Source organism: Pteropus alecto, unplaced genomic scaffold (assembly GCF_000325575.1).
Source record: "Pteropus alecto unplaced genomic scaffold, ASM32557v1 scaffold98, whole genome shotgun sequence".
In the NCBI taxonomy this organism is placed as follows: domain Eukaryota; kingdom Metazoa; phylum Chordata; class Mammalia; order Chiroptera; family Pteropodidae; genus Pteropus; species Pteropus alecto.
In genome coordinates, this window is record NW_006443570.1 from 11810067 (window position 1) to 11832362 (window position 22296).

Sequence of the window (22296 nt, forward strand, 5' to 3'; positions counted from 1 at the left end):
GACCACAGTTTAATCTTATGTAAAAGTAAGAATAAAAATCCTCTTCCTCAGGGATAACATCTTGCAGGATAGTGAAGATTCACCTGAAAATGTATGTGAAGGTACATAAAAGTAAATGGGCATTCAGTAATTTTCTTTCTTTCACTACTAACTCCATCTATTGCAGTGGATGCTCAGTAAATGTTACTGACAAAGAAACTTAATTCCTTCTAATAACATACCATAACCCAATGATAGCCATTTTCTCTATTACAAATAAAGGGAAATTCGCTTGACTTAATGAAGAAAAACAAGACAATCAAAACAAAATTAGACAGTAATGTAATGCCAAAGCCAAGGCCTCTCTAGAGATAGTTTAAATCTGGATTTAAATTTTGCTCCATTTCAGTGGATTTCTGGGATGTTCGTAGTAACCTATTTCCTAACTAAGGTAGTGATTATAAGGGTGTGTTCACTTTGGGATAATTCATTGAACTATACAGTCAAGATTTGTGCATTTTATATATATGTGTGTGTGTGTGTGTGTGTGTGTATGTGTATATCTATGTGTGTGTATATATGTATATATGTACATATATGTGTGTATATATGTATATATATGTGTACATATATATATACACACGCACACACACACACATATACATACACATATACAAGAAGCCTCTCGCTTTCAGTCCAAGCTCATCACACCTCCCTCTCTGCCACCCTCACCAGAAAGGTAAGACATAATGTGGAACATAGAAAATATTAAAAATCCTGTCAGTTTAGGAAAAAGTTACTAGATTTAGCAAATGAAAATACAGAATGCCCAGTTAAATTTGAATTTCAGATAAACAATGAATTTTTTAGTATTATCCCATGCACCATTTGTAACACATATATTTGTAATATACGTTTATAACATATACACTAAAAATTATTCACCCTTTATCAGAAATTAAATTTTAACTGAACATCCTGAATTTTGTGTAGCAACCATAGTTTCAGAATTCAAAAGAAGTAAAAATCACAAAGAACTGTGCTAGAGGTGCACAGGAACTATTTTCTCTTTTCCTAGTCAATTTAATCGCATAAATCTGATCACTAAGCGATGAAAGAGAGGTATAAGACTAGCTTTTAAATCTTAGTTTTGGTAAAGTTTGGTCAGTTATTCTCTGGGACTTTAAATTCTAGGAACCTGAGAGTACTAGATGTCAATATCGTACTTTCACATTTTGTTGTGATAGCTGTCTGTACAGGAAAAAATGAAAACAAATAGGCCCTCGAAAAGCAGTAACCATGATGTCATCATTGACTCTATCTCTCCTGAATACTGAGAAAGCCTCTAACTGGTCTTCCTGCTTCTGCCCTCACCTCCTCTGGAGCGTATTTAACGCAGCAGCAGCGCTGAGGCTATGAAAATCATGTCCTATTGTTCCTCTGCTTAAAATCCTTCAATGCCTTCCTCTCTCACAGTGAAAATTAAAGTCCTAAATAAGACCCACAAGGCCTTTATGATCTGACTCTAACATTACTCCTAAATCCTCTTCCCTTCAGTTTCTCCATCCTTGCAAGTCATCCTGGCCTCCTTGCCTCTTCTCCAGACACCTCAGATAAACTTCTTCCACTTAGTATCCCTCTTGCCTGGAATGCTCTTCTCCCAGATATTCGCATGGCTAGCTTCTTTAGGTTTTTTTCTTTTTTTCTCAAAAGCCACCTTCTCAGTGAGACTTTTCTTGGCTACCCTATCTAAAATTTCACCTCTACCTACCTTTCACATCCCCTTTCTCTTGCTATATCTTTTTCCACTTAGCATTTATTCACTAACAACACATATATGTTATTTGTTTGTTTGTTTTTACTTTTCTTCCATGAGATTGTAAACTTCATGAGGGCAGGGTTTTTGTCTATTTTGTTCATTACTGAATCCCTAATGCCTATCTACTATTTTATTTTATTTTATTTATTACTTTTTTTTACTCAACAAATATATGTGTTGCATAAATGAATCCTAGAAACCTGGAATTTAATGACGAATTTGGCTTTAGGAAGTCTCTGTTCCTGACTTATACTATAAAACTAGCTTGTTGTTTAATTAGAGGTTATTATTCCAACTCAGACGTTTTTGATTTATTCAGTTTTGTTTTTCTTACAGAGTGGTTATTCCTTCATCAGATACACCCCTTAGCAGAAGCTGGCTAAGATCATCCTGGAACTTCAAATTTCCCAGTATCAAAGATACAGTAAAACTTTGGACAAATAGAGTATGGTCTATATACAACTGGTGTCAGAACTGCGTAGCCCAGGTATGGATTTGACACATCTATTTTCAGCAATATGGTTTTTCTACACACTTGGTATGCGTGTTCACACATGTGTACCCTCAGGTCAGTGTAGTACTCAGACTAAGCTCAGATAAGATGAAATTATTGGGTCGTATCTACTTTTGCTTCAAAACACTTTCTTGTCCTTTTTTTTTTTCTTGTCCTTATCGTCATATTGCTTATCAGAGCCAGGCTTCTATATTTTTGATTTTCAGAGCTTAGAAGTACTGAAAGATACCATCTTTCCATCCCGTTTCTACCACCAAGAACTTCATAGTCTAAAACAACGGTTTTGCATTTTGGAAAGTGAATTGTGCAAGCTCCAGGAAGCACTAAAGGTTGGTATTGTCAATAAAAAACAAATTAAGTAAGGAAGGAAGGGGCTGTCCCCAATAGGAATCCCAATTTGCTTCTAACCAGAAGGAGGAATAGCTACAGGCCAGTGCTAGTCCTAGACCTGTTTGCCCTCAGATCTCTTCCTTAAAGTTTAGAGACTCAGTTTAGTATTGCAGGGGTGCTGACCCCTGCGGGCTATGTATTTCCCAAGCTCCATGTCACCTGGCTTCTATGTATTTCCCAAGCTCCATGTCACCTGGTTAATGGGAAACAATGATGAGAGATTCGGGAGAGAGAGAAGACAGGATGTTTTTCCTCTTCATTCTGTGTTCAACAATTTTTCCAGCAATGGTTGTAGTTATCTCCCTGACTCTAGCTCCCAAAAAGTAAATCTACCATATTTCTTGATCCCATGGGTTAACCTAGCTCCAGAGATCTGGTTCTACTGCTCTTCCCTTTGTCCCTCCAGCCTCAGGGTATTCATGGCTTTCTTCTGTTGCTGATCTCTGGGCTGCCTCACTATTCCCTCTGTGCTTCTCAATGATTTCATCAGCAGAGGAACAACCTGCCTACGTTATATTGCCCCTCTTTGACATACTTAGGGTGTTCTTATTTTCTTGACTATTAAAAGCAGAAAAAAAACTGTGACTACTCACCCTTTCCAAACTCTCTTAAGCAAAGCCCCTATTCTCAACATCCAAAACACAGAATAAATATAACACTCATTAGTTTGGAGAGAAGCTTCTGGGATTACATCCCTGCTTCCAGAGATATGTCCAAGTCTTAATCCCTGGAACCTATAAATATTACCTTATTTGGGGGAAAGGGTCTTTCAGATAAAATTAAGAATTTTGAGATAAGGAGATTATCCTGTGTTATCTGGGTAGACCCTAAATCCAATGGTAAACATCCTTATAAAAGAGACACAGAGCAGAACACACAGAAAGGGAGGAGCAGTGGGACCACAGAGGCAGAGATTGGAGTGCTGATAACAGCCAGAAGCTGGAAGAGGCAAGGAACAGATTCTTCCCTAGAGCCTTGATAGGGAGCGCAGCCCTCCTGACACCTTGATTTTGGACCTCTAGGCTCCAGCACTGCACTGTGAGAAAATGGATTTCTATTACTTTAAGCCACCAAGCTTATGATAATTTGTTACAGCAGCCACAGGAAACTAATACACCATCTTACTTCATAGGGTCACTGTATTCATTTGCTAGGGCTGCCATAACAAAATAACACGGACTGGGTAGCTTACACAGCAGAAATTTGTTTTCTCACAGTTCTGTAGGCTAGAAGTCTGAGATCAAGGTTTTGGCAGGGCTTGTTTTTTTCCTGAGGCCTCTCTCCTTGACTTGCCTTTTCACTGTGTCTTCAAATGGTCTTTTCCCTGTGCACGCCCATCCAGGTGTCTTTGCTGTGTGTTCAAACATCTTTTATAAGGACATCAGTCAGATTGGATTAGAGCCTACCCTGACAGCCTTATTTTAATCACATCTTTAAAGACCCTATCTCCAAATACATTATTAGGTGCTGGGGGTTAAAACTTTAATATATGATTCAGTGGGGGGTGGAGAGGTTGTATACACAATGCAGTTCAGACAGTTATGTTCTAGCCCCTTGGCCTTTTTATCAGTTCCTTGAATATGTTACATTCTTGGCTGTATTAAGCATTTTTCCCTCTACTAGGAACTCTCTTCCCCCAGGCCTTATCTCCCTTCTCCTGGTAAATCTCAATTCATCCTTGATATTATGTCTAAATGCCACTCCCTAGACTTCTCACTATTCATGCTCACACTTCATTGCTGGTATTGAATTACTATTTTGTTTTCTTTTGAGAGTGTTTGTGCGTGTTTAATGTCCGTCTTCCTCACCAGACTGTTAGCTCTATGAGGTGACAGACAGGGCTCACATTGTACCCATAGCACCTGGCATATAGCACACATAAAACAAATGTGTATATATATGTATGTATGTATGTATGTGTGTATGTATGTATGTATGTATGAATGAATGAATGACCCTGTGATAAATGAGAAAATATTATGAAGCACGTGGTATACTGAGAAAATATTCAACACAGTAGCTATTATTTTAATGAGGCTCAGCTGTAAGAACCCAATTAATCTCTTATTCCTTTGCCAAATGTAATGTCTTCTTTCAGACCATCTCAAGAAATTCTTCCTGTCCAAGCTGTGGTCAAAGGTGTTACATGAGTGGTAAACTTACAGATGTGCCTGCCTGTGCTCTAACCACCCCTGGAAAATCCCAAGCTGTACATCTTCACAGGGTGCCTCAGCCAGCTGCCCATCTTCCTCCTCCTCCTCCACCACTGCCACCCCCTCCACCTCCTCCTTTGCCTCCGCCTCCACCACAGAGAGCTCCTTTGCTGCTCAGAAAATCCAATCTCACTAAAACACTTCAGGTAAAAAAAAAAACTAGTAAAGGTGTGTTTTGGTCAGTATGTAATGGAGGAGTAAAGCCGAGTGGCCTTTTAAGGCTGGACTAAGGGCTTTGACAGGAAGACTATATTCTGTTCCGATTCCATATCTTAATTATGTCAATTATTGTGCTTATAAAAACTCAGTCCCCTGGGAACTCAAGAAAGCTAGGTTTAGAAATGAAAGTTACACACAATGCAAATATATATATGCCTTACTGTTAAATTGTATACCTGAAAATTTACTGGATTTCGTTAACCAATGTCACCATAAAAAAAAAAGTAAATCCTAGGGATATAATGTACAGCATGGTGGCTATAGTTAATAATACTGTATTGTATATTTGAAAGTTGCTAAAACAGTAGATCTTAAAAGTTCTCATCACAAGAAAAAAACGTGTAATTATGTGTGGTGATAAATGTTAACGAGATTTATTATGATGATCAATTTACAACATATACATATATTGAATCATTATGTTATATACCTGAAACAAATATATTAGATGTCAATTATATCCCAATAAAATAATGACAATTAATAATAAGTACAAATAAATAAAGATGATCTGACAACTATTTAAATTAAAAAGAAAAAGAAATGAAAGTTACTATTTTTGCTAAGTATAAATAAATGAAACCCAGTAGAGTAGAAGATTCTTGTTGGTCTCTCAGCATATCTTTTTACTAGAAGGAAACCTTCCTGAGAAACCAAATTAAGAACAGAAGAATGAGTGAACTCAGAATAAAGAGTTGGCAGATCCTAACATACTGGATCCCATCTGATCTTGGAAGCTAAGCAGGATCGGGCCTGGTTAGTACTTGGATGGGAAACCACCCAGGAAGACCAGGCGCTGTAGGCATTAAATAAATGAATAAATAAATAAGAGATTGTAAGCTGACAAGATCTTTGCAATCTGTGAGGTCAACCAAGAGTTGCTTCACCTAAAATAAATAAATAAATTAATTAATTGATTAAATAAAATAGCAGAGTTAAATCCAGAGCCTATTGTTATAGTTGCCCTATTGTATAACTCTCTGACTATACATTTTTAAATTTAATTTTATTTTATTTTAGGCGAGGCAAACCTTGGTTGACCTCACAGATTGCAAAGACCTTGTCAGTTTACAATCTCGTATTCTTTTTTTTTTAACGCCTACAGCACCTGGTCTTCCTAGGTGGTCTCCCATCCAAGTACTAACCAGGCCCGACCCTGCTTAGCCTCCAAGGTCAGCCAGGATCGGGCTTGTTCGGGGTGACATCGCCAGAGACTGACTATACATTCTTGCTCTGTGGGAACTGAGTTATCTTTTTAAGTAGTTCAGATAAAACTTAACTTTGATTTGAGGAACTTCTTCAACTCCTGTCTTATTATAAAAACTCCTGAGGAAGATGCAGGGAATTATTCTATCTCTTATTATTGAGTCATACATTTTAATGACTACTTTCAATAGCCTTAGCATCCATGGGTACTGAAAAAGAATTATTCTTGGTTGAGTGAAAAGAATTTGATAGGTTCCTAAGGTGAATAGAGAGAGTTAACTTTTAAATCCAAGTTGTTAAAAACTAGATTTAGATTTGCATTTGACTATGTATCACGGTTCCAAATTGAATTCTAATATCTCCATGTATGTTAAGGCTGAACCATTAAAAAAAGAGGGACCCATGCAGATAACAGTTAAAGATCTGCTGACTGTGAAATTGAAGAAAACTCAGAATTTTGATGAAAAGACGAAGGTAAGATGTCATTGACCATACACAAAGTCTTTTCAGCTACTAACCTGGTTATCCCTTTGTGGAAACAAAATATAAGTCTTATGTATAGAAGCCATTCTGAGGTAAGTATTTTATATCTTATTTGAGTAATTTTGGGTTTCCTCAACAAAATATATAGATCCCCAAATTATTTAATTATGCAGTCTCATCTGCCAGCCGTTAGTTTGAAGAGGTAGAGACATACTTTGAAGCTTTGGAATAAACATTGAGTGGAGTAGTGGATATATCTCACACATACTCAGCAGTCAAATATTCATTGTTTCAGCATGTTTACATTTTGAATGATATTTTAATATGCTTTTAATAATGTCTCATTTTGCTATTAAAGCTTGTTCCATCCCCAAAGGCACAGAATCCACTAGTTACAGCCTCTGACCTGCAGCGTGTTACCCTGAAGCCCAGCTCCAAAGTGTTATCAACTCGAGTTACAAATGTCTTAATGTAAGGAATTGCACAGTATTATGCACTACCACTACTTAAAAGAATGATTTTTTGCTTATTTCTAACATTAAAAGTTATTTATGCTCATTGTAGAAAAATTGGTATCTACAGAAAAGTTTAAAGAATAAAATCAAAATCATCCAAATAAACATATCATTGAAGATAGCTACTGTTAACCTGTTTTCATTCTGATCTTTTTCTAGCCATATTTTTATTTTTTATTATAAAATACACCACTGATTTAATAACAGATTTGGGGAGGGGGAAGAAATACTATCAAAAATTTTAGTCAATTATACCTCAATAAAAAATATTTTTAGCAAACTATATAAAAAAATTTTCTTAAGCAGTTCAATTTCAGAAATAATAAAATATGAAAATTAGTATGTGTTAGAATCAAGGAAATATAATGTGTGTATATACCTGTGTATAATTATATTGTAGATACAGTTATGGCTTTTCCCGTTAATGTGTCATGAGCTTTCTCCCATCTTATTAAAAATGAGTTTAAAGCATCATTTTGATTTCTTCAATACATACAGTTTATTTTATGTAAATTTCATAGATTAAAATCCTGTTTTGAGACGTTTAGGTTGCTTATGATTTCTTATATCTATAACTCTTCTATGAACATCCTTGTCCATCATCTATGTGCATAGCTGAGTTTTTCCCTAAGATAGATTCTTATACATTTAATTACTAAGTCAAGAAGTATTACTTGTTGGAATGATATGATATCACCTTACGCTCCTATCAGCACCTACTGCTGTTTTTTAATGTACCAGATAGAATCACTTTCTGAAGTGTTGCCTATAAATATAACTGCTTTACTTTGGGGAAAATGATAAAATCTAGCAAGCTCTAATTTTTATGTCTTTATTTTATCAGTACTCCTGGTAAAAGTCAGATAGATCTGCGGAAACTATTAAGAAAAGTCGATGTAGAAAGGTAATATACTTTCTTGTCTTGATGCTTTCTAAATTCATTTGATAATTGGCATAAAACACAGTTTCTAATATTTTTATTACCTTTGCAGGAGCCCAGGTGGGACCCCACTTACCAATAAAGAAAATATGGAAACAGGAACTGGACTGACCCCAGTAATGACTCGGGCCTTGAGGAGAAAATTTCAGGTATGCCTTTAGAAAAAAAATTTGGTTCCTTTTCAAAACCATTTATTTAGAATTATAATCTAAGGCAGCTTTCTTAATAATAATAATTTTTAAATGTTACCTTATGCTTTACAAAACACTTTCATATTTAGGCTTCATAAAATTCTATGAGGTAGTGAGGATTATCTCCAGTTTAACAATGAATGTCTGGTTTTTTTAATTCCCTTATTAAATATTTATTAAACACTTCCTGTATGCCAGGCACTGTGCTGGAGTACCAGGGATATTAGTGTTAAGCAAAAATAGACCCAGATCTACTGTCTTGGAGCTTTCAGCCTAGAGGAGAAAATAGATGTTAATCAAATAATCAGCTATTTGTATAATTTTGCATTGAAGTAAGTGCTGTGAAGGAAAAGAACAGGGTTCTGTGGGAACTCACAGAGGAACTTTATCCAGCGTGGATGATTTACGAAGGAATTCCTTAGGAAGTGATGAAGTGAGACCTGAAAAATGAATAGACATGAACTGGGAAGGGTATCTGTGGCGTGTGGAGGTGGGCCCACCATGGATGTCAGGGAAGAAAGAGTTCCCAGGAAAAAGAACAGTGTGTGTGAAGATCTCATGGTGGAAGGGATCACGGCCTATCAGAGGAACTGAAAAGAGATCAATGTGACTATAACAGAGAGAGTTTGACAGTGCTGAAAGACAGGGAGAGAGATGTAGACAGGAGTCAGGTCACGCAGAGTTGATAGGAAAAGGTCTTGGCAGATCTTTTCTTTGTCACCTATATGTATGACCGACACACCAAAAATCTAGTCCATCAGCTGACCTTGCATGATTTCTTCCAAACCTTGTTATCTCTCCTCTCCCTGACCACCTCTATTGTTGGTTCTGAAAGGAACAGCCATCCTTCCGCTAACCCTGCTGAAGTGCTGGGACATTAGGCTGCTGACCTCTTTGACTATAAGCTTACATTTCTATCTCCCTCTGGCAACAGAGACACATCACAGATTCCACTGCTGACACTCTCCCCACCCAACACTGCCCTCCCTTTGTTCCCTTGTTAAGAATCAGTGCCTTTTACAGGACAGCTTGCTTTCCCTCTTGCCAATTCAGCTTGGTCCTCCTGGGCGCTATATGGCCTTCTTTGGAGGTATGGCCAGATTCTTCTTTCCTCTTTTTGGAGCATCCAATAGGATTCTACTTTCAGATCACATTCCTTGGTAACCACAGACTGTGAGGGGCAGGGGCAGAGGGCAGAGGCCTCTTCCTCTAACTTTTCTTGTTCAGCCTAGGATCCTTTTTGTCCCATCCCCACCCATAACTACTATAGTGGGCTAGGTAATATGGAAACAAATGAAAATATAATAAATAATAAACCTATATATTGAGCAACAATATCAAAATCACAAATAAGACCTATGCCATATGTTGTGCTCCCCAAAATCCACTTACTAGGAGGATGTCTAGTAAAAACTATTGGTAGACAGAACAACTTTTCCCACCCAGCCCTTAGGCTCCCTTTTTCCTTTAACCCTGAAGCAACTGTGTTAGGTTTTGCATTTGGCTACAGGTAACAGAAATCTGGCTTAACCAACTAGGGGCTTATTTTTCTTACCTACATATTCCCTTGGGAAGCAGGCAGTCCATAACTGGTAATAGCAGCTTCACCATGTCATCACTGCTCTTCCATCTTTAATACATGGCTTTGGTCATGGTACGGAATGGCTACCTGTCCTAAAGCCACATGTCTACATTCTAGGCAAGATAAGGAAAAGGGCAAAGAACAAAAAGGTGTACTAGCTAAGATACCCCCTCATTTCTTTAACAGGTGCTATCCAAGAACTTCTGATTGTATCAGGGAAGGTGGGAAAGTGATTTTTAGAATCTGGATGCATTGCTGCCTTACACAAGATCTGAGTTCTGTTAGTGAGGAAGAAGAAAAGTTGTATTGGCCTCAGGAACATAATTCATATCATAATTGGGACTTTTTTTTCATAGCTGGCTCACCCTAGAAGCCCAACGCAAACTCTGCCACTCTCTACAAGCAGCTTTGATGAACAAAATTGATGCCAATTCTGTCTGACTCCATGTGATGATCCGTAAAATCTACAGATAAAATCACCCCAATCCTTTTTTTTAATGTAGTAGAGTATGTATCAATAATTATACTAATATATAATTCCATTTAAAGACTTAAAATATGTGCGGAGCCCATACATACTGTGGTATAAAGTCCATTATTGGGTATTTTCTATTTTGCGTTATCAATAAGAGAACAGAACAGAAAATGCAATCCCCAAAGAGATGTTTATCTTGGAATTACTCAATTTAGGGTAGAGATATTGTTCAAACTTAACTACATAACTAATTTGTATCTGTAAGCACAGTTATGACATTAAGATAATAACCTAGTTTCTATTTATCTTGGGTATTCTCAGATAATTGAAAAGCTTTTCAGCCTGTAAATCTCAAGCATTCATTAAGTGCTACAAACTTGATCAATAAAAAAAAGGCCCTTTAGATTTGATTTCTGTTCACTCTAAACAATTAAGAGGTAAGACCATCTCCATCCAAACCTAACTATATTCCAAAAGACTTGGAAGCAAAAGATCCAATGTGACCTTAAAAATTAGAATGTATCATTTCTAGCATCTTAGGCTCACTGAAGTCTGTGATATTCATTATTTTGATGTCTGTTGTCCACATTCATGCAACTAAATGTAAATTTCATAAAGTCTTCAAAATGTACCTTGTATTTTCCACAGCACCCTGCCAAGGATTCTCTGAGGTCCCTAGCAGGTTCCCTGTTAAACCTGACTCGCTGTCAACAGCCTGTTGATTCAATGATAGTAATAATGCACACCTAACTGGATTTGTGTTCTTTCCTGCAATTCCAGGGTTGCCAGATTTAGCAAATATAAATACATGACACCCAATCAAATTTGAATTGCACATCAACAAATAATCGTTAGGTATATATGGCCCATTAAACAATGAATAATATTTTTAGTTTAAGTATGTCCTAATTATTGCATGGACATATTTATACTAAAAAAAAAAATTATTCATTGTTTACCTGGAGTTTAAATTAACTGGGCATCCTGTATTTCATTTGTAACCCTATCAGTCACTCCCCTATAAAGTTGCCAAGTATTTCTGCCAGACATGTCTACTTAGCAGTGGACAGTACTATAGCTTCCACCAGGATTCGTCACTCATGTATTAAGTGTCATGGAGAAGGAGAACTCATTATGGTGAGGGTGACCAGAGGTGCAGAATTAGCTTTGATGCTAATAACCTCCACTGCAATTCCAGGAATAAGGATAGCACTGCTTCATGGATAGAAAACAAGGGATTTTAGATCATCACTGCACTTTTTAGCCTGAGAGGAGACATAGATGATATCCTTGAAATATTCTATGATTAGCTTAGGCTAAAAAGATACTTTAGCAGTTTCCCAGAAATGCCTATATTCCCGCAAATAAATATTGCTCTGAGATGCCAAATAGTGTTATAAAAGTCACCAGACTGGAAAGCAGACCTGGGGACACTGTTTTGTTTTTATTATGAGACCCACATTTATGTTTACAGCACATTTATGGATGAAAATTAAACGGATAATGAAGAAATATAAGTACTTCTAGTAAGTTTTTTTTTTGACTTGCTAGCTACGTTTATATTATGTGTGAATAAAGGTAATGGTCACTGAGAATAAAGCCGTTGAGTATTTGTAACAGAATATTTTATAGGGCACTTATAATGTTTCTAATATTAATAAACCACTGTGTACTGTATCAATTTAATTTAAATGATTTGATCATTCTTGTGGAATAAAGATTCATTCTAAAATGCTGTAGAAATCCTATAAACATTTGTAAAGCCGCTATTTCCATTGTACCAGTATTAAAATGTGTTCTACCTTGCCTCGTTTATTAATTTTTGTGACAGATTTTATATTGTACCCATTTGAGAATCCTGTAAATACTATTCCTTCATTAAACTATTGCCGATTATATGCTTTCAATGTTTATTTTAGACTGAATGACAACCACAGAATATAAACAACCAAGGTGCCTCTGGTTATGTTTTTAAATAAAGAGTAATAAAAAACTTTGGTTTTTCTCTTTTTTATATGTTTTTTACTAGAACTATAACGCAAACAAAAAAGGTGCATAAAACATAAATATATAAATTAACAAATCATAAGGCAAACAGTCATAAAACCATCAAGAAAGAGATATTATAAGTGTCTTTAGAAGCCCTGTCTCCCTCCCCTACCATAGTCCCTTTTCTTTCAAATTACTGACCTGCTTGTTACAATAAATATTTCCTTGCTTTTACCTTCTAAGTGTAAGAGTGCAGACCCAAATGCTATGATTTGTTTCTCTTGCTTCTGAATTCTGTATATAGAAATAAAACCATACGTTATATAGTCTTTTGTTTCTGGCTTCTTTCAATCAACATTTATATTTAAGATTCAATCATGTTATTGTGTAGTGCTACAGATCATTTATTTTTGATGTATAAATATAGTTATTCGTTTATTCTATTGTTAATGGACATTAGGATTGTTTCCAGTTGAGGGCTATTATGAAACATGCATGCCAACGTAAACATTCTTGAACATGTATATATTCACAAGAGTCACTCTAATAACTCTTGTGTATATATCTAGGAGTGGAATTGCTAGATTATAAAGTGTGCCTATTTTCTAGATACTGTCAAACTGTTTTTTCCAAATGATTGTACCAATCCATGGTTTCTTCAGCAAAGTATGAGAGTTCTTGTTGCTCCTGTTTTCTTTAAGAAAGTCTTTTCTATTTGATTTTTCAACATTTTACTTACTTGGAAATCTGTAGTCAAAGAATTGTTTTAAAAAATCTTATTTCAGCAAAGTCACCTACTAAACATAGTAAATGATCTACATGTGAGGACCACAATATAATTTACATGGATGAACATGTAGAATTTTTCATTTTTGTTGTCTTTTCCAAGAAAAATGGGATCTGGGCATGTAGAAGTAGAGAAAGAAACAAGTAAAAATCAAATAGACAAAAAATACACATAAAAACCCATTCCTACTTTTTCTAAATTATTGTTAATAAAGAGGAGTTAGTTGAGAAGAATTAGTGGAAGCCCAGTATAGCTTAATATATTAAAAACACCACCAACCACAAAGTAGGGCCCTACCCTTCCTTTGAGAATAAATGAGATAATTCTTTTTTCCCCTAGTCGTATTGAGATATAATTGACATATAACACTGTAGTAGCTTAAGGCATACAACATAATGACTTAATATATTAATATATTGCAAAATAATTTCCACAATATAGTTTACATCCATCACCTCATAGTTACAATTTTTTTCTTGTGGTGAGAAATTTTAAGATGTACTCCCTTTCAAAAATACAATACAGTATTGTTAACTATAGTCACCATGCTGTACATCACATCCTCAGAACTTTTTATCTTATAGCTGGAAGTATATACCTTTTGATCACCTTCACCCATCCTCCAAATCTGTTCTCTATTTCTATGAGTTGTTTTTTAGATTCCATATATAAGTAAGATTATACATAAATGAGATAATTGTTGATAAGGACAGAGTCACACGGTAAGTAATCTGTTCAATTATTTTGTTGTCATTATTTGACATTCCAAGTGAGAACTCATTAAACACAAATGATCTAATTCTTCTTTAAAGCCAAGAATATTTCAAAAAACAATCTAACAATTCAAACTTCCAATCAATTAAATCAAATATTGAGTGAAGACTTTCCACATTTCTTCAAGGAAGAATTTTTAAATATTATTACAAATTGAAGGAAATGTTTATTGTAGAAAAATTAGAAAATAGAGATATATCCACCCAAATACTTGCACACAGATGTTTGTAGTAGCTTTATGTATAATTTCCAAAACTTTGAAGCAACCAAGATGCCCTTCAGTACGTGAATGAATAAATAAATTGTGGTACATCCAGATAATGAAATGTTATTCAACGCTAAAAAGAAGTGAGTTATCAAATCATGAAAAGACATGGATAAAATTTAAATGCTTATTAAGTGAAAGAAGCCAATCTGAAAAGGCTATGTACTTTACAATTCCAACTATATAGCATTTTGGAAAAGGTGAAACCATGAAATTAGTAAAAAGATTGGTGGTTGCCAGAGCTTGAGGGAAGAGAAAATAAACAAGCAGAGCACAGAGGACTTTTAGGGCAGTAAAACTATTCTAAATCCGTATGTCCAAACCCATAGAATGTACAAGAACAAACCCTAATGTAAACTAGGATTTTAGGGTGATAATAATATGTTCATGCGGGTTCATAGATCGTAACATGTACTACAGGGAGTCAGGGTGGGGCTGTGCCTGTGTTGGGGCTGAGGGTACACAGGAACTTTGTACTTTCTGCTCAATTTTGCTATGATCCTAAAATTGTTTTAAAAAATAAATTCTGTTAAAAAAGAAACAAAAAAAAAAAAGAGAGAGAGAAGAAAAAAAAGTAAACAAATCCCAACATGTTTTAAACATTTTGGTATATATTCTTCCAAGCCTGAGAAATTATTGTTCTAATGCTCATACTCCGTACGAGCTGGCTTTCTTTTCCATTGATTGAGTGAACTATATTTCTTTATGAAATAGGACAAAAGAAGGGAATTCGTTCACCTTGCTTTGAAAATGTTTCTAGAGCAGTATTTCTCAAATTGTAATGTACAAAAAACTAAGATTTTTAAATTTATTCGTTTTTATTCATTTTAGAATTCATATACTGAGTGCAAGCACACACAGCACCTACTGAGTGCTAGCCTAGTTAATAGTGATGGAGAATAGGGCTGGGCATGTGAACAATGAGGGAAAACCTCGGTGTGTTAAGAATCTTGCAATTTCCACAGCAATTTACAAAGCACTTTCATAGTAGTTACATCATTTGGTCTTCAAAAGCACCCTGTGGGGTAGATAAAGGCGGGTATTTTTTTCAATCCCTTTAAAAAAAAAAAAATAATAATAATAATAGTTTATTTGAGCCAAACTGATGGCTGGGAGCAAGATCTCAAACGCTCCCTAATCCCCATTTAGATCATGAAAGGAACTGAGACCTGGAGAAGTTAGCAACTTGTTTAAGGTCACACCCTTATTGAGAGATGGAGCCAGCACCTGGTACCAGACCCCCAAGACCACCTTGGGCAGCTGGGATTTTAAACAGACAAATCACTAGTATTTCATTGAAATGCATGTTCTGACTTCAGTATGTCTCGGTTGGGGCCTGAGATTCTGCATTTCTAACAAGCTCCCTCTTGTTACAAAAGTAGAATATACCTTGTGTAGCAAGGTTTTGGAGCTGAAACTGGACTAGTTTTCTACTTTTGGAAGTCACTTGATACTTTTTTTTGCAGTGTTTTTATATTACTTAAAATGCAAACTAACTGCTTCCAATTGTCTTTTTGATACCTCAATTTCTACAGTCTGGGTTTAAGGAAAATCTTAAACCGGCTGTGGTGTAGGACTAAGGAAAACCTTGACGGAAAACTAGGGCAGGAGGTGCGGAAGGCGGAACCTAAAGTGAAAGAAAAGCAGGAACTGAAGAAGCGGAGGAGGGATTTCAAAACTGGACGAAAGCCGGTTGGGTTTACGGGGAGGACCGGAAGGACTCTAGAGAAGTGTGTGTACCATGGCGGGCCCTGTCAGCTTGCGAGAGCTTCTGATGGGAGCTTCAGCCTGGACCAGCACTGAAAGTTCCGAGGGGTCGCCTACAGAGGGCGGAGCGAGTGTGGCCGGAGGACCGGAGCCTCCTTGGCGAGAGGATGAGATCTGCGTGGTGGGAATATTCGGCAAGACGGCTCTGCGACTGAATTCCGAGAAGTTCTCACTTGTGAACACGGTGTGTGACCGACAGGTCTTTCCCCTCTTTCCCCATCAAGATCCTGGGGACCCAGAACCTGGAATTAGGACCGAGACTGGCACCGTCGGGGAGGCTGGTGGAGCCGGAGACCCCGGGGCTGGGGCCACGGATCCAGTTCAGGGAGGTGTAGCTGCCGCGGAAGGTAACCAAACTGAGCCAGGCTCCCAGGACTACAGCCTTCTGCAGGCCTATTACAATCAGGAAAGCAAAGTTCTGTATCTTCTTCTCACTTCCATCTGTGACAATTCCCAGCTTCTGCGAGCTTGTCAGGCCCTTCAAAGCGGGGAAGCTGGGGGTGGCCTCGCTTTACCTCATGCAGAAGCGCACGAGTTCTGGAAGCATCAAGAGAAGCTGCAGTGCCTCAGTCTCCTTTACCTTTTCTCCGTTTGTCACATACTGCTTCTGGTCCATCCCACTTGTTCCTTTGACATCACTTATGATCGAGTATTCAGAGCCCTGGATGGACTGAGACAGAAAGTACTGCCCCTCCTCAAAACAGCCATTAAGGATTGTCCAGTTGGCAAAGACTGGAAACTAAATTGCCGACCTTGCCCTCCTAGACTCCTTTTCCTCTTTCAACTCAATGGAGCCCTCAAAGTGGAACCCCCTCGGAACCAGGACCCAGCTCATCCAGACAAGCCCAAGAAGCATTCTCCCAAAAGGAGACTGCAGCATGCCCTGGAGGACCAGATCTATAGAATCTTCCGGAAGAGTCGCGTCTTAACTAATCAGAGTATTAACTGCCTTTTTACTGTGCCTGCCAACCAAGCTTTTGTGTACATAGTTCCGGGAAGTCAGGAGGAGGACCCAGTTGGCATGTTGCTGGATCAACTTAGGAGTCATTGTACTGTCAAAGACCCGGAATCTTTACTGGTACCCGCACCCCTTTCTGGGCCCAGGCGATACCAGGTGATGAGGCAACACAGCCGACAACAACTTTCTTTCCACGTTGACAGCAGCAGTTCCAGTTCTTCAGGACAGCTAGTGGATTTCACTCTTCGGGAATTCCTATGGCAGCATGTGGAGCTAGTCCTGAGCAAGAAAGGTTTTGATGACAGTGTGGGCAGGAACCCGCAGCCTTCTCATTTTGAACTTCCTACTTATCAGAAGTGGATCTCAGCAGCTTCAAAACTGTATGAAGTAGCTATTGATGGGAAAGAGGAGGACGTGGGATCTCCCACCGGGGAGCTAACATCTAAGATCTTAAGCAGTATTAAAGTCTTGGAAGGATTTTTGGATATTGACACCAAATTCTCAGAAAACCGGTGCCAAAAAGCTTTACCCATGGCTCATAGTGCCTATCAGTCAAATTTGCCTCATAATTACACAATGACTGTCCATAAGAATCAACTTGCCCAGGCTCTGCGAGTATACAGTCAACATGCTAGGGGTCCAGCCTTTCACAAATACGCCATGCAGTTACATGAGGACTGCTACAAGTTTTGGAGCAATGGACATCAGCTCTGTGAGGAGAGGAGTTTAACTGACCAACACTGTGTACATAAATTTCACTCATTACCTAAATCAGGTAGCTAAAATTTTCTCAGCATTTTGAAATAAAAACTTTAAGCTATGTTTTTCTTGTTTTAAGAGCGCTTCTTCACTATGTATTGGTATTTTAAAAAGAAAGCCCTACAGAAATTTAGGTGCATCAGATTTAAGTTTTCTCTCCTGATGTAAGAAGAAAATGTCAGCTATGACTACTAATTATTTTCTTGTATTTAAAGAATGAACCCTAGGGGATTAGTAAATGAGAACTGTTAAATAATACAAAGTTTCAGAATGAACTCTAGGGGATTAGTAAATGAGAACTGTTAAATAATACAAAGTTTCAGAAATTTCATATTAACATTTTTATCTTGGAGTGCTTTTTGGACTAAAATGAATATAATGAAGTCTAAGGTCACCGTGATGATAATAAAATTTGCTTAGAAATACTAAAACTTTAGATTGAAAATATATATTTTATGTATTTTCACTTGTTTATTCTGTTACATATATTTAGTCAAGATTTGGTGTTGGGTTTTCTTATGTCCAAAGTAATGTTTGGAGAAGTTTTGGGGTTAGATGCCCTAGAATGCAAAATAAATTTGACTGCATTGTTTGTGTGAAATTAATAGTGACTGTTATATATTCCAGGAGAAAAACCAGAGGCTGATAGAAATCCTCCTGTGCTATATCATAATAGCCGAGCTCGATCTACAGGTGCCTGTAACTGTGGAAGAAAACAAGCACCTCGAGATGATCCCTTTGATATCAAGGCAGCTAACTATGACTTTTATCAGGTAGGCTATGAATTTTTTTTCTCCTTTCTCTTCTTTTTAATTCTTTTGTTATTGTAAACTACGAACTGAGTAAAAATATACATTTTTCAGAATCGAAATATCTACAAAAGTAAATGTGACTGCAGTGTGATATGTAGACAAGGGAAAGTTCTTTATATGTACTTATTTGCTTATCCATTAATTGATGATCTTGCTTTTTAGAGTGAAGAATGTGTTATTTTAAATGAAAATTTTAAGATTTTTTTTTTCTTCTTTTTCTTTCTCTATAGCTTCTGGAAGAAAAATGTTGTGGAAAATTGGACCATATCAATTTCCCAGTATTTGAACCAAGTACCCCAGATCCTGCTCCTGCCAAAAATGAATCTTCTCCTGCCCCTCCAGATACAGATGCTGATAAACTTAAAGAAAAAGAACCTCAAACCCAAGGAGAGAGCACAAGCCTAAGTTTAGCTTTGAGTTTAGGCCAATCCACAGATAGTTTAGGTACCTATCCAGCTGATCCACAAGCAGGAGGAGATAATCCAGAAGTTCATGGTCAAGGAGAAGTAAAAACTGAGAAGAGACCAAACTTGGTTGATCGACAGGCATCCACAGTTGAGTATCTCCCGGGCATGTTGCATTCAAATTGCCCTAAAGGTCTCCTACCGAAATTCTCCAGCTGGTCTTTGGTTAAACTAGGCCCTGCTAAGTCTTACAACTTTCATACAGGTTTAGACCAACAGGGCTTCATTCCAGGAACAAACTATCTTATGCCTTGGGACATTGTCATCAGGACTAGAGCTGAAGATGAAGGAGACTTAGACACAAATTCTTGGCCTGCTCCAAATAAAGCTATTCCTGGAAAGAGAAGTGCAGTTGTAATGGGAAGAGGAAGACGGCGAGATGATATAGCTCGAGCATTTGTGGGCTTTGAATATGAAGACTCTCGAGGTCGGAGGTTTATGTGCTCAGGACCTGACAAAATAATGAAAGTAATGGGAAGTGGGCCAAAGGAATCAGCTATAAAAGCCCTGAATAGTGATATGCCCTTATATATTCTGTCATCATCTCAGGGTAGAGGGCTAAAACCACATTATGCTCAACTTATGAGGCTTTTTGTTGTGGTTCCTGATGCTCCTTTGCAAATAATACTAATGCCTCAGGTAAGAAATACAACCCTTTCCATTTTTAGAAACAAAATGCTGATGCTTGTTTTGATTGTTTTTAAAAAATACAGGATAATATCAAAATAATTATTTCGTTAAACAGGTCTTAATTTTAAATACCTTTTATACCTAATACTCTTTTTCTTGAAAAATATATTGTGAGTATGTTAATCAGTTCACACTATCAGTTCACATCGATTGGTTCAGAGACAGAACTTGAGGTTAAAAATCTGTAGAAAAGCAGGGTGGCTTCATAGTGCTAGTGGTTAGCACGTCTGCTTTACACATAGAAGGTCCTGGGTTCGCTCTCCAGGTGGAGCCACAGACTATACCCCGGGGGCTCCAGGCCCACAAGCGTGTGAGAGGAGATGCCCCGCCTTCAGAGATCCAGTCCTTAAGGGGAAACAATATCCATAGATCAGGGGTGGAAGGGGGCAGAGATTAAAGAGGGGGGAAAAAAATCTGTAGAAAAGCAGGAAAATATTTGAGACTAAAATGCAGTACTGGATATGATTAGAGTTAGGAGTGTACCCATTATATGCAAACCTATTATTTGTTTAGGCATTTATCTCTTATATGAAAAAGCAAAATAATTACATTACCTATGTTTTTCAGGTTCAACCAGGCCCACCACCATGTCCAGTATTCTACCCAGAAAAACAAGAAATCACTCTCCCACCAGATGGCCTCTGGGTTTTGAGATTTCCTTACGCATATGTGACAGAAAGAGGACCTTGTTTCCCTCCAAAGGAAAATGTGCAGTTAATGAGTTACAAGGTGCTTCGAGGGGTTCTTAAAGCAGTGACACAATAAGTGTTTTCCAGTCAGTTCAAACCTAAACTTGAGCTGGTTTTGTTTTTGGTGTGTATGGAGTGTTTTATTTGTATGTGTAACTGTGTTTTCTTGAACCCAAATTGTGTTTTGGTTACAGGAGTTCAGTATTTGGACAATAACAGCTCTGCTATTTCATGATATTGTTGATATTTATTGTAAATGGGCTACAGCTTCCTAATAAACATTGTTTATTCTAGAAAAAGACATAAATTACACGGTCAATATCTCTTTTCTTTTGTTTGTGTTTCACTGTCCATAATGAAACATGTTTCTATTTTAACTGAATGTTGCATAATCATATTGAGCCAAACTGTTTTTGCTAAAATTATATTTTAGCTGGGATTTTCCTTAAGATGCTGCTCCTGAAATTACCTTTAAAACATGATGATCCAGTAGGTTATCTAGAAATGATATGAAGACTTAATTTGAAAAAAAAACAAACCGTGTTATTTGGCTCACAGTCCTGTACCTGATTCTTTTTTCTTTACTATTTTTTTCCCTTATCATTTTATTCTTAGACTGATGTGATACCATATTTTAAATGAATGCTATCTGGACTATAGCTTTTTAATCCAAAATGTTAATACATACTTAATCTTTAAAAAATCTCATACTGTGAAACAATTTGTTAAGTGAAGCAAATTTTATCAACTTACAGAAACTTTCACCAGCATCAACATGATGACACTGACATATCACCAATTAGACAAATGCAGAATAAGTTAACATACCAAAATTTTAGTGTAATTGATTATATTTTCCTAGACACATTGATTTTGAAATGCTGGGCAAATAGAATTGGAGACATTAGTCCCAATATGTCTGAAATATAGTATTTGTATAATATATCTTACTACTAACTTGAAGCAGTTATTTAAGTTTTGATTAAGAAGCACAAATTGGCAGAATAATAGTCATGGGGGAGTATAGTACAGCATAGGAAATATAGTCAATAATATGGTAATAACTGTGGTGTCAGATATGGGTACTAGACTTATCAGGGTGATCACTTTGTAAGTTATAATGTCTAATCGCTGTTGTACATAAGAAACTAATATAATATTGTATATTAGAATAATAGTCATGGGGGAGTATAGTACAGCATAGGAAATATAGTCAATAATATGGTAATAACTGTGGTGTCAGATATGGGTACTAGACTTATGAGGGTGATCACTTTGTAAGTTATAATGTCTAATCACTGTTGTACATAAGAAACTAATATAATATTGTATATCCACCGTAACAAAAATTAAAAAGAATTATTAAAAATTTTTAAAATGTTTGGGGAAACATGTAACTAATTTAATTAGATGTACCTTTATCTATAGTTTGATTAGGAAAGGAGCATGTGAGCCAAATGAAAATTAGTCTACATTCTTCTTGCATTCCATCCTTATTTTTCATCCTTTTGTATTTTTTCATTCCTTTTATATCAATTTTAAAAATCACAATTGCTTTTGTACTAAGCATGGTTTTTGGTTGATTTTATTAAATAGTACACTGCTTTTGGGAAATACAGCTGGATTGCTCTGTAGGACATGTACTAATAGTTGCTTGGGTTTTTTAAATATGTTTTTTAATAAGACTTGAATAACAGGTTGTGTAAACTTGTAGGTCAAAGAAACTAAGGCAGTAGTTTGTAACAACAAATAGGTGTCAGAAGAGCAAATCTATGTCTTTTTTTCTGTTTACTTTTTGATGTCATTCAATATGGAA

At 36.7% G+C, this 22296-nt stretch overlaps 2 protein-coding genes and 1 pseudogene across 2 annotated transcripts; 2 read left to right on the forward strand and 1 right to left on the reverse strand.

The window, feature by feature from the left end:
- Positions 1–650: 650 nt before the first annotated feature.
- PRR11 (proline rich 11) lies at positions 651–12519 on the forward strand (the record flags this gene model as incomplete). Its single annotated transcript, XM_015599117.2, has 9 exons — positions 651–718; positions 2135–2285; positions 2519–2641; positions 4801–5061; positions 6716–6814; positions 7182–7294; positions 8183–8242; positions 8331–8427; positions 10408–12519. Coding segments are annotated over 9 exons (1041 nt in total), but the record flags the coding sequence as incomplete, so codon positions are not given.
- Positions 6231–6349, reverse strand: LOC112473404 (annotated as a pseudogene).
- Positions 12520–16033: 3514 nt separating the features above from the next.
- Positions 16034–20790, forward strand: SMG8 (SMG8, nonsense mediated mRNA decay factor). Its single transcript, XM_006924889.2, has 4 exons — positions 16034–17841; positions 18453–18598; positions 18868–19740; positions 20359–20790. The coding sequence occupies exons 1-4, from the start codon at positions 16083–16085 to the stop codon at positions 20554–20556; spliced, it is 2976 nt and encodes a 991-aa protein (XP_006924951.1). The 5' UTR covers positions 16034–16082; the 3' UTR covers positions 20557–20790.
- Positions 20791–22296: the final 1506 nt, after the last annotated feature.